At 39.4% G+C, this 16,034-nt stretch overlaps 1 protein-coding gene across 1 annotated transcript in view; it reads right to left on the reverse strand.

The window, feature by feature from the left end:
• The window catches only part of slit3 (slit homolog 3 (Drosophila)), a 241,283-nt gene that overhangs the window by 217,147 nt on the left and 8,102 nt on the right, over positions 1-16,034 (reverse strand). Inside the window, exons 2-3 of the mRNA XM_026182115.2 lie at positions 7,858-7,929; positions 2,982-3,053 (exon numbers count right to left, since the gene is read on the reverse strand). Coding sequence (XP_026037900.1) covers positions 2,982-3,053; positions 7,858-7,929 — 144 coding nt within the window. The remainder of the gene's footprint in view (positions 1-2,981; positions 3,054-7,857; positions 7,930-16,034) is intronic.

The raw sequence follows: 16,034 nt of genomic DNA on the forward strand, positions 1-16,034 counted from the left end.
TATTGTGACTGGCCTGTTCAGTACCGTCAATTCCTCCTGTGCATTTCTGGCTATTTTTTAGCTGCAGTTTTTGAATTTATCAGTAAGAGAAATAACAGTCATTTTCTCAATATAAGGACTCACAGATGTTATAATATTTCTGGAGTGGGATTGCCAAAACTCATCCATCGGAATGGATGCGAGGGAATGCAAAGAAAATGAGACAAATATGTTTGCCTCTGAAAAAAACAAAAACATGACCGCAACAAAGAGTGGGGAGGCAAGAGGGGAAAGAAATCCTAGCATTTTATTCATTTTTATCGTGTCTGGCACCTCATATTAAACACCGGGATGCAACCACAAGGTAATTAAAACGCTATACATATTTGTTTAAAATATAATAAATGTGACCAAAGACTTGAACATGTGCATTTACACAGAAACATTTACCTCCACAGAGAGTTATGACCCCGGGAAAAGTAATAACAAGTAATAAAAACAAGTTAAAGGCACCCACATAATTATGACAATCTATAAGTGTTGCTCTCGCATACAGAATGTTTTTACATTCCAATTTTAACCACATCGTTGCTCATATGTTTGATTATTGCCACCTGTGGATGGTTTTATATTCTCGGCAATCTTTTGCAAAACTCTCTGATGCGTCTTCTCAACTATTGTGGGATGAAAATCTTTTTAGTCACACTTTATATGCAAAATAGCATTCCTTATCTTAGTATTTTCATTGGAAAATTAGATAAACACATGACTTTAAATTACAAAGGCCAAAAAGAAAAGAGTGGAAAAATTCAGGTTGATGAACAGAAAGACAGCAGCAGAACGAGGCGTTTTAGGATAAAAGATGTTTCCTTGTGTATGCATGTGTGCAACGAAAGGTGGGGTTGGCTAAAGTAGAGATAACGAAGACAGTGAAAGCTGAGGGAGTGAAAGTGTTATCAGGCTACCAAAGCATTACACTGAGAAACGAGGCGTGGAAGGGAAAGGGGAAAGAAAAGAAGGGTGGAGGGTCGCAGGGTCACAAAGTAGGATCTGTGCTGGAGAAGACACAGACACCAACCTTTTAACCCTGTGATAATGATAATAAGATAGTGGCTTTCACTCCTGTGTACACCAATGGAAAGAATAATTGAGATGCACACCACCTGAAATAAATAAGGGAGAAAATACCTGCTAGTATGTGAGTACAGCACAGCTACTATTACAGCTACGAGTCATTAAAGGACATTTGCTCAGAGCACAGATATAGTTTCAAGAGAATAATTCTTTGTGTATTTTTAAGCATTAATGATGAGGTTTTCTTCCTACTTAGAACCTTTGAAATGACACCAAACCACATGTCTGTGGCATTCATATTTTGGCAAATTATTCCTATTACTCAGAATCACAGAAAAAATGAAAGAGTTTGGAGACTAAAACTTACTAATCATAATGAGCAGGGCTTTATTCTCAAATAAAGAACAAAAGAAATAATTTGAAAAGACACCTCTTAACAAATGCCGTTTATTTTGCAAAATATCCTTCATTTATAACTGAGTAAAGCACAAATGGCTATGAATTCTGGCATTTCAGACTTTCTGAATGCTCTGACCCAAGGGGATGACAAAATAAGCCCCATGTTTTTCACATTGTGACTCCATAAATCACATGGACTCAGCGTCAGGGCCTCTCACCCCTGACCTTTCACCCTGGCAGACACAACCTCAGAGACCCTGTCAAGAAAGCATTTTAAAAACCATTTTACTATCAGTAAAGTAAAAAATGCAGGCCCTTGTTATTACCGTTAATCTACTGCAGCAGTTTTTCCCCTCTTTAGAAAGATTCATTTTGGAGAACAAATGTCATCCTCAAACAAGCATAGATATTTAATTTCTGATTTATTAAATGGGCTAAAATGGCATAAAAACATTTGTTGAAATGTCTCGAATAACTGAAATGCTGTCTATGTGAGTTCTGGCAAACAACTGTTAAGACTCCCAACATCCTCCCTCCCCCTCTTCTGTAACCTCTCACCCTTCCTGACACACTGCATTAAAGAGCCTTTTAACATTAAAGTGGGCAGTGACCTTCTGCTTTCACATCATATGTGTGATCTCCATTTAGAGGGAAGATATACACGTCTCTGTCGCTCAGCATATCTGGATTTTAGGAGAGCTCTGCTGACAGCTGCAGTGATCTAATGGTTTTATCTCTCTTCTCCACTCTGCAGCATGTATACCGAAAAATACCATCCATGTGTGAAGTAAATTCCTTCCCATTCTTACTCTCATGAATGATTTTACAACAGACACACATTTGTTAATCAAAATAAATAATGTTGTGGCATTCTTTTTCAGACTGCAAAAGCAATTTGAAAGAAGATAATGACAAATTTACAGTGTTCAGATAAAATTGCATCAATGGTGAAATAAATTGAATGAAGAAATATTCAGCTTATGAATTCAACATTCATTACAAAGCCCGTTCTTGGGTTTAGAAATGCTGTACACAATATTTTTTTATGAGGATGCCACTCCTAAAAAACCTCTAACACTCACATTGTGTCATTCGGTCTTTGTCTCACATAAAGGAATCCTCTTTCTGGAACCTGTCTTCCCATCATCACTCTAACCAGGACTCATAAACATGCAGGTGTGTATGTGTGGGAAGTGTTGTGTTGTACACTAACACCCTGATTCTGTTTCCTAAAGCCTTGGTGTGAGTTGACAGATACACACATTCCTAGGTAGTGTGTGAAGTGGACTTGGATATCAATCAGTTGAAATCTCTGTCAGTGAATATGCTGCACAGAACAGCAAGTAAGGAGCAGAAAATCAAAGGTGTGTACAATTTTGTCAAAGTGGAAAAACAGCAAAAAAGTTTTGTGACAGATCACATTATTATTATGGAGCTCTTTGCATGCATAAAAGACCTATTTCACCTCACAGTATGGTACCTCTTTTCACATATGCACTATAGGAAGCTGTGTATAATGGCATACTTACAGTCTCTCAAGCAGTCTTAGGTCTTGAAAGGCTCCTCTCTCGATAACAGTGATTTGGTTGTCCTCAAGATGACTGTGGTGACAGGCAATGAAACAGAAAGAAAATATGTTGTAGTTATTTTTGTAACTTTAAAAATGCAAAAGCAAGACACGCAAATATACTCTGTGACTCTTTGTGATCACGACAAGGCAGGAAAAGTCCCAAGTGCCGATCTTTACGTCAGTAACTTTACACAGTTTCATTCGGTCTGTCTTCAAAATGATTCAATTTAAATATCAAATTGTGAGGCACTCGTGGAATTGGGAATGTCCATCTCCAGCCAGAAACAGCAGATAAATGTGTTTTTCTGGCCAGTGCAAACAACTCGAGAGACACTTGCACTTTTAAAAAAGCGGTTACATAAACAAGCAATCAGTGCACTGAACACATGAATCTGGCACCAAACAAACATTTTGTGACACAAAGTATTTCACAAATGTTACAACCTACCACTCCAAAAGAAACAATTAACAAACCATCTCTTTCTCATTCTTCCGTTGATATCTTCTCCATTTCGCTTCAGTCATTTCTGCGGTGCTCTCAGTGTAACCCATATCTCCCCTTCATTGCTTTCTCAGTGTTGTCATGTTTTGGGGGCAAACTAAGGTTTTCCAGATGGGATAGAGAAATGGAGAGAAAACATCTCAACTGATATGTGTGTTTATATTTTCTGTCTGAGGATGTTAGGAGTGACATGTCCTGAGAGGAAGACAGGGAGGAAGAAGCTGAAGGGGGGAAAAAAGTGGATGATGTGAGGAAGAAAAGAAAACATTGAAAAGCAAAGGTGGAGAAAAGTGAAAGGAAGATACAAGCCAGATATAAACAGCAAGATGCAGAATGACAAGCTGGATCAAGTGAGAGACAACCAAAGACAAAAGAAGTCATCTCAAAAAGAGTCCTGTCTGGCCTAACATGTGGACTTTGAATTGTTTTGGCACGCCTCTTCTTTAAATATTCTTTCAAACAAAACGTTTACATATCCAGGCATTAATCCATGGCCTGTCATACTGACTCTACACAGAGACACACAGATATGTTGGACTTGGATGAAAGATAACAAGCTCAGAAAAACGCGCTCGCACATTCATATATATAAAGTATGTAAACATATAAATAAAAAAGTCAGAGCATCTTGAAACACTTTCAAAGAACTGGCGCACCGAGTGATGGTAATTGGCTTATTCTCACAATATTGTTCATTTTGTATAACGAAACATTTTCCAGGAAAAATAACTCTTGATTACAGGGAGCATTTTTTGCTTTATAAAAATGTTTTTCAAAAAAATCCTCAGTAATATTTGCTGTTAACTGAAATAAATAAGAAATAGCTCCAGCTTTTGAGCATTCTGAATCAGTTTCTAAACAGAAACACCCCAAACACATACGATAAGGTATGTGTGGAATCGTTTAACGCAGGTAGGGAGTTATGCACTGGTAGCAAGAATTCCCAAACACACACATAAGCATGTGCACATTTCTGACTCCGGCATCAATCATAATTTACAATCAAGCCAAGATTAATCCAGCATGTTCATTCCAGCATAGCAGCGTTTTTTTTTTTCTTTTTGTTCCTGTCCTTATAGAAAAGCATTTCCTGTGTACTCCAGGGAAAGCTAAATCAAGGCATAACTCTGAATAACTATCAAAGTTTATTTGTCCAAATGAGAGATCAACCGCACGCTGATTTATTGAATGAAGTTTAGAAAGGCTGTGGATGTTAAGCCAAACACATGGTGCGGGGAGTCAATGCTGGCATATCGCTCAGATGAGGTATTGTTTTTATATTGGTCTGTATCAAGCATTAGTCATCCACAGAGACATTGGAGAAAGATGGGGGGGGAAAGAGAGCAAACAAGAATTGAATTCATGTGTGTGGGGACTGGAGTGTCTAATAACTCTAACTTCAGTCAACGGTTATAAAAAGAACAATGATGTCACGCTACCTTACAGCAAACTGCGAGAACTCGGCCTCTGAAGGAAATAAGGAAATACTTCAGGGGATATTAACTTCACTTATTATTTACACACACAATGGGTGAAACCGCACTGAATTTCCCCGGCCAAGCGTTCAATATCAAGTACAAGTTTTCACCTACATCTAAATTTGTTTGGAATTACTCAATTTCGCCACAATCTGGAAGAAATCTTGCAAAGTGAGGTTGCCAAAGATATTAGGCTAAGTGTTGTTCACGTAGCGTGCATGCAGAGGCAAGCTGTGTTGTGCAAATTTAAAGAATATCCAAACCCCTGAATCAAATTCGATGTTTTCGCCTGAACAGAAAACAGCTCGCCGTGTGATCGATTGATTTGGAAGGTTTGAAGCGTCACAAATCAGTCTAATTACGAGATTTTCATTTTACGCACCCCGTGGTCTTTGGTGGTGCAAATGCAAAACCAGATCGCTTAGCTGTTTGGATGTTTTTAAACAGAAGTGAGATTACATGAGGGCAGACAAGTCATTCTGCAGGACAAATTATCAGTAATTACAGCTCAGATGTAAGCAGGGGTATTTAGGAGTTATACTGTTTTTTTCTGTAACCTAGCCTGGGAAAAATGTTAGCGGCTTTAAACAAGTTCTCCCATAGGAGGCACATATGGCTGAAATGACTGGACTCTCAGAACTAGGCACTTATGTTTGTCTATGAGAGAGAATGAATGAGATAGAGTTCTGGTATATAACAGCGTTACCTATTAAAGCAAAGATAAGACAATTTTTGGTGACCATGTGTGCTGTAGGATCCAAAATACTAGAATATGTATGTCTCTGAAAGTGCGCTTTCTCCCGACCATCTCCTCTTTCCCAAGCCGTCTCCTCCCAATTTCTTTCAGAGATTTAGAGAAGAGAAATGTCACAGCAGTTTATCACAAACCACATGAAACGACTTGCTGGCTTGCCACACTCAGCTCACACACATATACACTGCCTTTTTCTGTGGGTCCTTCTCACAGTGTTTCATGCATGCAGAATACAAACACTTACATTTTTAATTTTTCTGTTTTTTACCTAAAAAACTCAAGCACAGATGAATCCTGACCCAGTGACTGACATACGTTCCAAACTCCACTTTGGTCCTATATTTAGGAATATGAATAAACAGATGCCAATACAAGCGCAAACACTCACATGTAGCAACTCGTTTCCATTCCTTAGCGGATTTGTACTGGGAGTGTATTTTTATCTGCTGGTTTGGTTAAAACAGAGTGTGGAGGGAAGCTGCATGCAGCCAGCGGTGATTATAGTTATTAAAGTTCTCACATACACACTGATTTTAGTCGCTTATGGAAAAGGAGTGAGGGAGCCCTTGAACTTAATTAGGACAGCTGAGAGAACGTGAGCAGTCAATCTCAACTAAGTGTAGTTATTCAGATATGATAAGCCAGAAAGGTAAAAAATACAATATATACACTTTATACTTTAAAGATTTTCATACGTTTCCCAACAAGGACCTGCTCAGTGTTTGGTAATTGTAATGGTGGCCAGAGTGATTTAGCTCCCTTTTTCCTGCCCCAGAAACAAGATCAATTCTGAACAGATAAAATATCAGAACGGTTGAAATCTCCAGTGATGCACATGAAATTGGTTCAGGCTGCACACCCCTAATGCTCTACAGGCAATCTTGTTTTTAGTCAGTGTGTACATAACAAAAAACTTCTGTTACATATGAGTGAGTATTGTTTTAAGACCAGCAGTATTTCTGAAGCACTTTTTGTGCTTCAGTTTAATAGATATGATTCAAATTCGCCTGTTTGCACATCTCTAAGCAATCATGCTACTGCTTTGAAATTTCAGCTTTGGTTTTCCCAGAATTGCAAAAGTCAGCGTTCCCCAGCATTATTCAGAAAGACTTGAGAGTCTAATTTGAAATCTCTCTTTTTTTCATAGGAACAGTGACTAACTCTTTCAGTATGAGTTGCTTTACTTAGTTTCCCATCGTCGTATCCGTACCAGGTCAACATCTCGCTGTTGTGCTGCTTGTATAGTAAATGGAAGTCGTGCTGCTTGTTGCTGGCATGTCAGCTCACCATTACTCTATTATTTAACCTTGTAAATATCCAGTAATTGCAAAATCCAACTCCTTGGATAGTACACTTGCATGCTCTCTTGTTCTAAATGCCCTCATTAGGATGGGAAACTTTATTTTATAGAGACTTGTTTCCCCCTATAGCCATATACGGGCCCATTAGGTAAATATACCATTTGCTTAATTGCTACAGCATGGAACTTTTTTGTTAATGGGATTCCTTGTAAAGAAACAAATACAAGTCACAATTAGGTATTAAAGAGAGGACAGATTAAAAGACCTGATGGTACTGTATCTGGTAGATTCAACTTAATATTAGCCAACTTAGTACCTAAGAAGGAAAAAGTAAAGTGACTTAATGATGGCAACTATCTGGAAGTGCTGGTTCCTCGCATGCAGCACATATGAGGAGATAGTCAGCTTCAGAGGATTCTGCTAGAAAAATTTAGGTTAGTTTAAGCAAGCAGCTGCCTGGGTAGAGTATACAGAAGTCAGGATGCATAATTCCCAATGGCCCGCTCTAAGTTCACTAGACAATTACCTGCTCTGTTCTCGCATGGGTGCAATCAGACATTATACAGACTGTGTACAAAGGCACTGTTTAATGTGTAATCAGACATTTGTATTCTCACATACAGCTCAAAGAAGCAACATCAAGAAGATTTCAGCAGATAACTGCAATCTGAATTATACATTTTCATACATCCTGACTGATTTAAAATAAGTTAAAGTCCTCAAATAAACTGGAGGGAATGTGAGCAAAGCCTAATGTTTTACTGACTAAAAATTTGATTGAAAAAAGGAAAGAAACTTACAGAATCCTGAGGTTCTTGAGGCCAGAAAAGTCCACTTTAGTGATTCTGGTGATGTTGTTTTTATTCAAATCCCTAGAAAGAGAAAAACAGGATAAAAATTACTTATTCAGTCAAAATTACATTCAGTTGTGAGTATAATGTAACTTTAACACAACTGTGAAAGCAAACAAGCGCCCACCAAGTGGCAGAAGGACAGGGCATGAGAATGCTCCACAGCATATAGGCCCACACACATGCATACAAGTACAAACACAAGCAAACCAAGCACCGAGAAACTTCTGTTCTGATGCACAATTATTTACTGGAAAACAAATTTTTCAATAAAATTTTTTTTTTTCTCTTTCCAATGTCACAGTTTAAAAGCTTATCATGTTTCCTGACTGTCATTCAATTAGTTTTAACTACGGGCGCAAAATGTATACATACTGCAATATGAACTGACTGCCTGAGTGTGTGTGTGTGTGTGTGTGTGTGTGTGTGTGTGTGTGTGTGTGTGTGTGTGTGTGTGTGTGTGTGTGTGTACACTGGTTCCCTTTATATGGGTTTGATGTTTATTGAAACGCTGTCGCACTGCAGGAATTAGGGCAAGGAAAAAAAACATACGCACACACAGAAAGAAAGGGCACACACAAACAGCACACACACAATGTTCTCTCTTATTTCACACACAGAGCTCCTCCAAAGCTTTCACTCGCTCTCAGAACCATAGACACACACACACACACAAACAGAACTAGGTTTTGCCAACGCAGGCAGCGTGTGTGTTTTTCATAATACACCTAAACATTTATAAATCTGATTTAAGACGATATTAGGTTTCAAAAGGCTTCCTCAAGCTGACATAGCAAGGGCCACTAATAAGAGCCATTCCCCAGCTTGTGACAGGGAGGGTTGCTATAGGCCAGACCAGTCCTCCAAAGCGCAAAATGGGGTCCTTGGTCCAACAGGGTGTTCTTGAAAGGGCTCCAGAGTAATGAATAACTACAATATCTCATATGTAGCAGTGGGATGTCACAAAAATGACTGATCCAACCCGGCACGTCAGATGAAGTATAGGAAAGCTGGCTTAAATCATAAGCAACAAGAAATGAGATCCCTGTCACGTACTTGTGTTTACATTCAAAAATATGAAACACTGAAAAGGGTTTGAATGTGAATATTTTATCCAAACAATAGATCAGATGGCAATATCGCACATGATCCCACAATGTTTTCACACAACAACTTCAAATATTTTCCACAGATATTCTTTCTCATAAGTGGCACACAGCAGGAAAATGTCCATTCATACTACTAGAAAAGGGGTTTGTGTGGTTTGGGCAGGGGAGCGTTTCTAATGAAAAGTTAAAAACTCTGCAGAGAATAGTAGAAACTCTCAACTCAGTGGATTTGATTTACAATGTTTCAGTTCATTCTCACCCCTGCCCTCCGCCTCTTTTCCAGACACGCCTTTTTTCCCCACAATAATGTGTTAATAAAACACGTCAACACTTAATGGCATAAAATGAAAGTAGATGTTTAGGTGATGAATGCTTAAGAACATTTAGCACAGAAACAACCAAACTGTTTCACTCAGGTGTTGGTGAAGACCAAAATGTTACTGCGGCAATGCTGTTCATGACTACTGGAACAAAACGACCACCACATGATCAGGAAAACAAGTAATAAACAATAGTTTTGTGGGACGATATAACACTGCATGTTTAAAATAGATTTTAAATCTATCATCGTCTGTCAGATGCCCAGGGGTTTGGAAGCAACCGCTATTTTATTCACAACGTCTCTGGTTTGAGTGCAGCCCACATTTCTAGCTGAAGTTAACTTTTGCTTTCCGACAATAAACTGACATGTTGAGAAATGAGCTTGACATAAACATCCTCTGCTTAGGTATAATACTTTTGCATTAATGTATAGCTCACTAACGCAATGAACTGAGAAAGACAAAGAAAGCAGAATGAAGTTTCACGTTGATGCCGAGTCTCATCCATCTTAATGTTTCATGTGAGACATTCGAGACACCAGATAACATTTTGACAGTGAGCTGCTTCACTATCCAGACTATAAGCTGCTGGTTCTTGTCACAAGCTTTCCAAGTGTTTGGCTTTGCCAGTTCCTTGAAATGCAAGGCACTGACAATTACTTGATAAGCCTTCTTGGGGTTTGATTTATTAATTTGAACATGAGGAAAGAGTTGATTTGCTTCAGAAATAAACTGTTTTTCTTGTTCATGTTTGTTACTCTACCACACTTATAGTCTAGCTGCACAGAAGGTGAGAGGTTTTCACCCTACCCCTGCGAAGATATTGACTGTGCATCATTGGAAGCGGATGACATAAGTATCTGACAAATGTTTACAGGTTGACAAGTGGGCTGGAATAGAGAAGAGGGTAACAGTGAGGTTCACTGGGAATGGGAGGCTGGCTGATGGACCAACAACAGCACAAGTAAGAGTAGCCTACAGACTGGGTGTACCACATGCTTTTTACACTGCCTCCAGATGGGCATCCCCTGAGTGGAAAGGACAGCGAATGCACTACCACTGCTTGACCATAAATCTGGCTGTACCCTCTGCTATCTCCCCTTATCTTTCAGACAGTAAGATAAGACCAGCCTAAGTGACAAGTGGCATGGGTTGATGGACCACACTAGCTGCCACTTTCCTGTCACCTGAGAACAGGAAACCGTGACTAAAATTCTCACACGGGTTAATCTTATTCTACTAATGGTTCGGACTGCTGATGGTTGTGTAATGACATGGGAGTAATGTGCTTGACCATTCCTGTCCCTCCCTTTATGATCCATTTCTGATGGCTGATTCCAGCAAGTCAAACAGGTGCACCAAACATGTTCTTATCAGTAAAACTGTTTTTCTCTTGAATCATCTCAAACTAATTTCTTGAACATGACATTAAGTTGACCGTACACAAATGGACTCCACACTCACCCGCACCTTGTTGAATGTATGGCATGAAGAGCAAAGGTAGCTCGGAAGGCAAAAAGAGATCCACCACCATAATGAAAAAGCGTACCTAATGAAGTGTTTAGTGGATGTGTAGCTTACCCTTGGTTACAATCTTTCAGTTTTCTATTTACGCTCCATCCTCCTCCTCATCTATCTCAAATCTCTCTTTGATCATTGCTCTCTAATGTCCGTCTGTCAGTCTCTCACAGCCAGCTTTACCCAGCGTTCCCAGCCTTACTCTCCACTTTTCTTCTTCTTCTCAGTAATCTCCCTCTCGTCTCTCCCTGTCTCGATCTTTCACGTCTTATCTTTCACTGTTTCACAGTTGACTAAACACTTTTTCTTCACCTTCATCTGTTTTTCCTCTCCATCCCTAATCTCTCCTCTTTTATCTCAATCTCTCACTGTTTTACACTTGGCTACAATTTTCCTACCCTTATTTTCTTTTTTCTCTCTCTCTAATCTCTCAAACCTTATCTCCATCTTTCTTATGTTCACAGTGGAAACTTCTGCTCTTAGTAAGGAGATTGCTTTGCAGTTAAGCAATTATTGAGTATACAGTTCCAGGTACAGCACAATGGCAGAATCCCATCAAACCTCGCTGCCTAAAAACTGTGGAGTCTACATCGCTGCCATGAAAACACACAGACAAGTGGCATGAAATTAAATGAAAATCTTGGATGCACAGCACACTGCTTGGCAGTGATGTCATCGGAAAAAGCTGTCAAAAAAAAGCACAGCATTGTTAGGAGGTAAGAAAACCAGTCATACCTAGCATAATATAAATAAACAACAATTCCCTCTTTTATAAAAGAATTCTGTTCATTATAACTAAATGGTGCTACTGGTACACTTCAGAAATAATAAATAAAATGCACTACCCACAGTATTTTTACATGAGTTAGTAAATCTATTCACTTAACTCCTTGGAATAAGTAAATGTGTGCACAGAGAACTCATTACGAGCAAAGCAAAGACAGCTGATGGGGCTGCCATTCTCATGCACCTGGTCTGTTAAAGCTTAGGTGTACAGCCCACCTGGCAGTAAAGCTTAACTTAGCATCAAATGTTAACTGACCAGCATTCAGACTACTAATGAAATACGTTAGCACAAAAGCCCTAACCGTTGTTTCCATTACAGGCAGAAGTAAGCCGTGCAAGCATGTGTGTGTTTGCGACTAGGGGATAAGACAAGAATGCAAACAGCAGGTGTCCAGGGAATTAATATCCCATTCAACAAAGACATGCACACACAGGCAGAGACAGCCCCCACCACATCTCACTCTAGACCACTGAGAAGTGAACTTTGCAGTCTGGCTGCCTTAGAGTGACACACGGGGTTGACTTTACGGTGACAAATGCATAGTGTGTGTGAGGTGGAGGTGGCAGCAGGACTGATTTGCCTTCAGGACAATATTATTGGTTGGCTACACCATTGGCAAGAGAGAGAACTTTTAGAAAGGAATGTTAAACGATAAATATCAGGTGACTTCAAATATACTAATAAATGAAAAACACGCCACTGTGGTAAAAGATTATCAGAGTTCAGTGTTGAGCTTAAATGTTTTGACATGTCTGCTTGTTGGCTAATTAGCTGTGCTTCTTTTTCTCACCTTGACCCTGTATCTCTGTCTGTCTGGTTTTTGTTTTCTTGAACTCTGTCCTCTTTTCCCCCTCTATCAGGGACAATAGGGAATAAAGATAAAGCACTGAAGTTTCCTCTCTCTGTTTTATCAGTCTCGGACACTGTGACATTTCCTCTTTCCCCTTTTTTCCTCTCCCTTCATTCTTTCACTCACTTTCATCCTTTGTTGACCTCTATCCCACACCTCATTTCCAAATGCATTCACTTCCTGTGCTAATCTCATGTTATTTTCCAAAAGCTCTTGTGCGCTTCACTTTCTCATTCCTCCATTTTTACTCTCCGTCCTTCTCACTCATAGATAGATGTGCTCAATTTCATTCTCTAAATCTATCACTTACACAAGGAATCCTAATTGCTCTCTTCCTTTTCCTCTAAGCTCTGTGCTCGCCAGGTGTCATGCTGCTTTGAAATTGGCTCTGCTATAGCTGAAATCCATCCACTGCAAATGTTTAGATATTACATTTGGCCAATGCAAACTAAGGCAGCTTTAAGTGCTCTCTTCTGCTCTCACTTTTAAGGAGCACATCTATGTAGCAAGTGAAACGTACACCAAATAAAGGGGGAAGATTAATTGGCCTATGCAGACTTTACTAGCAGCCTTTGTGGAACTGTGAAAACAGTAGTGAAAAATAAATTCAGTGGTAGCATATGAGGAAAAACTTTAGATGTCATAAATACATTTAGACCAAAAAGAAGGTATAATCTTTGCGTATAATAGGAAACTGGATCAACACACAGACTGGTGCATGTGCCAGTAGGGAGAAGCATGGGCAAATTAAACACATCAAATACAGTCAAGAGTATATCATTAACAAGAATGAGAAAGAGACTTAGCCCAACAGTAATCAAGAGAGTAACAGGGATCATGGTAAATGTATTTGTGTATATAAATACATATATATGTATATATGTATATATATATATATAGAGAGAGAGAGAGAGAGCGCTTTACTAGTCCCTAAGGTCCCCAAAGCGCTTTACACATCCAGTCATCCACACATCCACACATTCACACACTGGTGATGGCAGCTACATTGTAGCCACAGCCACCCTGGGGCGCACTGACAGAGGCGAGGCTGTCGGACACTGGCGCCACCGGGCCCTCTGACCACCACCAGTAGGCCACAGGTGAAGTGTCTTGCCCAAGGACACAACGACCGAGACTGTCGGAGCCGGGGCTCGAACCGGCAACCTTCCAATTACAAGATTAACTGCCAACTCCTGAGCCACGATCGCCCCATATCATGTAATATCTTAGATAATAAAGGAAAAAAATCAACTATCATGCAGCAGCTAATTGGAGCACCTACAAATAATAGTCCAGGTCTTCAATATGCTTGGTAAAATGATAGATGCTTATGTGCTGTTTAACTGTTTCATTTATGCAGTGTGCTCACTATGACGAATTATCTTTGTTACATGCACAAGATTGAGTCAGTAACACAATTGAGAGATGTAGCCATGGAAAGCTTTCAAAAGGAAAACCTGATCAACACCAGCCTACACTTGGAGTCTGTATATTACCTACAACAGTTTGCAAAAAACTCAGTTTTGGAAATCTTGGGGAGTTTGTGGAACATTTGGTCTCCTGTGCAACCCTTTACTGCTGTTTTGAATCTTTGTCATAGTGATGATAATAGGCAATAAACTGTCTCCTGTTACAAAGCTGCTCTCTGGGATATACAGCAATCATCACTCAAGAGTTTTCTGGGCAGTCACATATTCTTTATTCTCATATACACACAATTAAAAAGAAAAAAAAAGTAAGTAATGAGTGCAAACGCAAGCTACAGTACCTTTGAGAGCGCTGAGATCAGGTTCTTTTTAAATTACACAAGGCAGGTTATTTAAAGGCTGTGCTTTCAGGAAAACAGAGAAATAAAAAGATTCAATATGTCAGCATTAGCGTTGTTTCATATCTGTCAGCAAAAGTGCTGAAGCCTAATTTATCTGTTTAAAAACGCTGAAAATTAAAAAAAATTAAAAGAAAAATTACAGAGCAGGCTAATTAGTATTTCATTCCTTTACTTTCTAAAATTCTGGCTCTGCTTTGAAAGCTTTTTTTTAACTTATGATCAAGTGCCTGTACTGTACATCTGTAAGTGTATCTCATTGGTTCGCTCCATTTGTCCCAAGTACAAATGGAGCGAACCATTTGTACTTGGGACAAGTACAAAATGGTTCGCTCATGATGAATGATTAAGGCATTCCATCTGCCTTAATCATTCATCTCTATATATATTTCACATCTTTTCTATGTGTCTCTTTGTTAAATCTGTAACTACAGTCGTTGCATCAAGTGTTTGTTGTTCGGTTGTCCAAGAAATCAAAGGTTTGTCTGCTACAATAGGTTTCCTGCAGCTAGAGCAAGACATCACTATAGCCCCTTTTCCATTAGAACCTACTCGGATCGAGTCGACACGGTTCGCCAAGGTTTTCAGGGTTTTCCATTAGGTCATAGTACCTGGTACTTTTTTAGTACCTGCTCGCTTAGGGTTCCAAACGATCCGAGCAGGTACTAAAATGTGACGTCATCTGACTGCATTCCACCGATTGGCTGGTCAGTGGCGTCACTCGATGATTCATGAGCGCATCTCATTCACGAAAATTAAAACCGCCATTTTTAAAAACCAGGGAACGAGGGAAATGGCTACAAAAACAAAGCCATGTTCCCTGATGAAAAGCCAGAGACCGAGCAGCAGGTAGATTCTTTCTTCCACATCCACCTTTCTTGTTGGGTATTAATTCGGATGCGTTGTGATGAGGACAATCACAAATGTAAGTCGAGTCGTGGCCATCTGTGACGAGTCGATCTGAGTAGGTACTAATGGAAAAGGGGCTTATTAGACTCTGCTGGCTGTGTATACTTCTCAGAGGTATGGGGAAATTTTGCTAGCAGTTTTAAGTTATGCCTGCTAACCCATATTTGGGTAATCCTTCTCTGTACAAATAAATACGCTTGTTTTAGAGCTGTCCAATCTGCTGGATTCTAGGAATGCCAAGTGAAACTAAATAATGAAAGACGAGCACCAGAAAAGAGAACAAAGGTACAAACAAGGGCAGAGAGACCGGAGATAAAAGTCAGTTAAATATTTCCTTTACTGAAGGACACTCGCTTTCACTCCATAAAGGGGAATCCTGTCTGAATGATGCAAAATACATCTCCCTCCTATCTAATCTGTGCTTTCAATTTTGGGTTTTTCTTTTTTAACACTGCTTCATTCTGATTTAGCTTTATTGGATTTGTTTTCCCCCTTAAAGTCATCTTCATCTCTTACACCACATTTCTCTCCTATTTATGTCTCAGTCCTTTAAATTGTTTGTTATGCAGCTTTCACATTTAATACCCCAGACTGATTAGATTTTGTTGAAATCTGAGAGAGTAATGCATCTCCTTGTGTGTTCCATTATCAGTTGGTTTGTTTTCTGTCAGTCCCAATTTATTTCCCCTTCCTTCATAGTCTATATTCTATCTTAATACTGATCCACCTCGAGAAATTTCATAGTTTGGTGTCGCTGTTAACCACACAGGCTTGACCACATTAGGGAGACGCCTGAAAGCATCCCTTT

This window comes from Astatotilapia calliptera, chromosome 2 (assembly GCF_964374335.1).
Source record: "Astatotilapia calliptera chromosome 2, fAstCal68.1, whole genome shotgun sequence".
Classification (NCBI taxonomy): Eukaryota; Metazoa; Chordata; class Actinopteri; order Cichliformes; family Cichlidae; genus Astatotilapia; species Astatotilapia calliptera.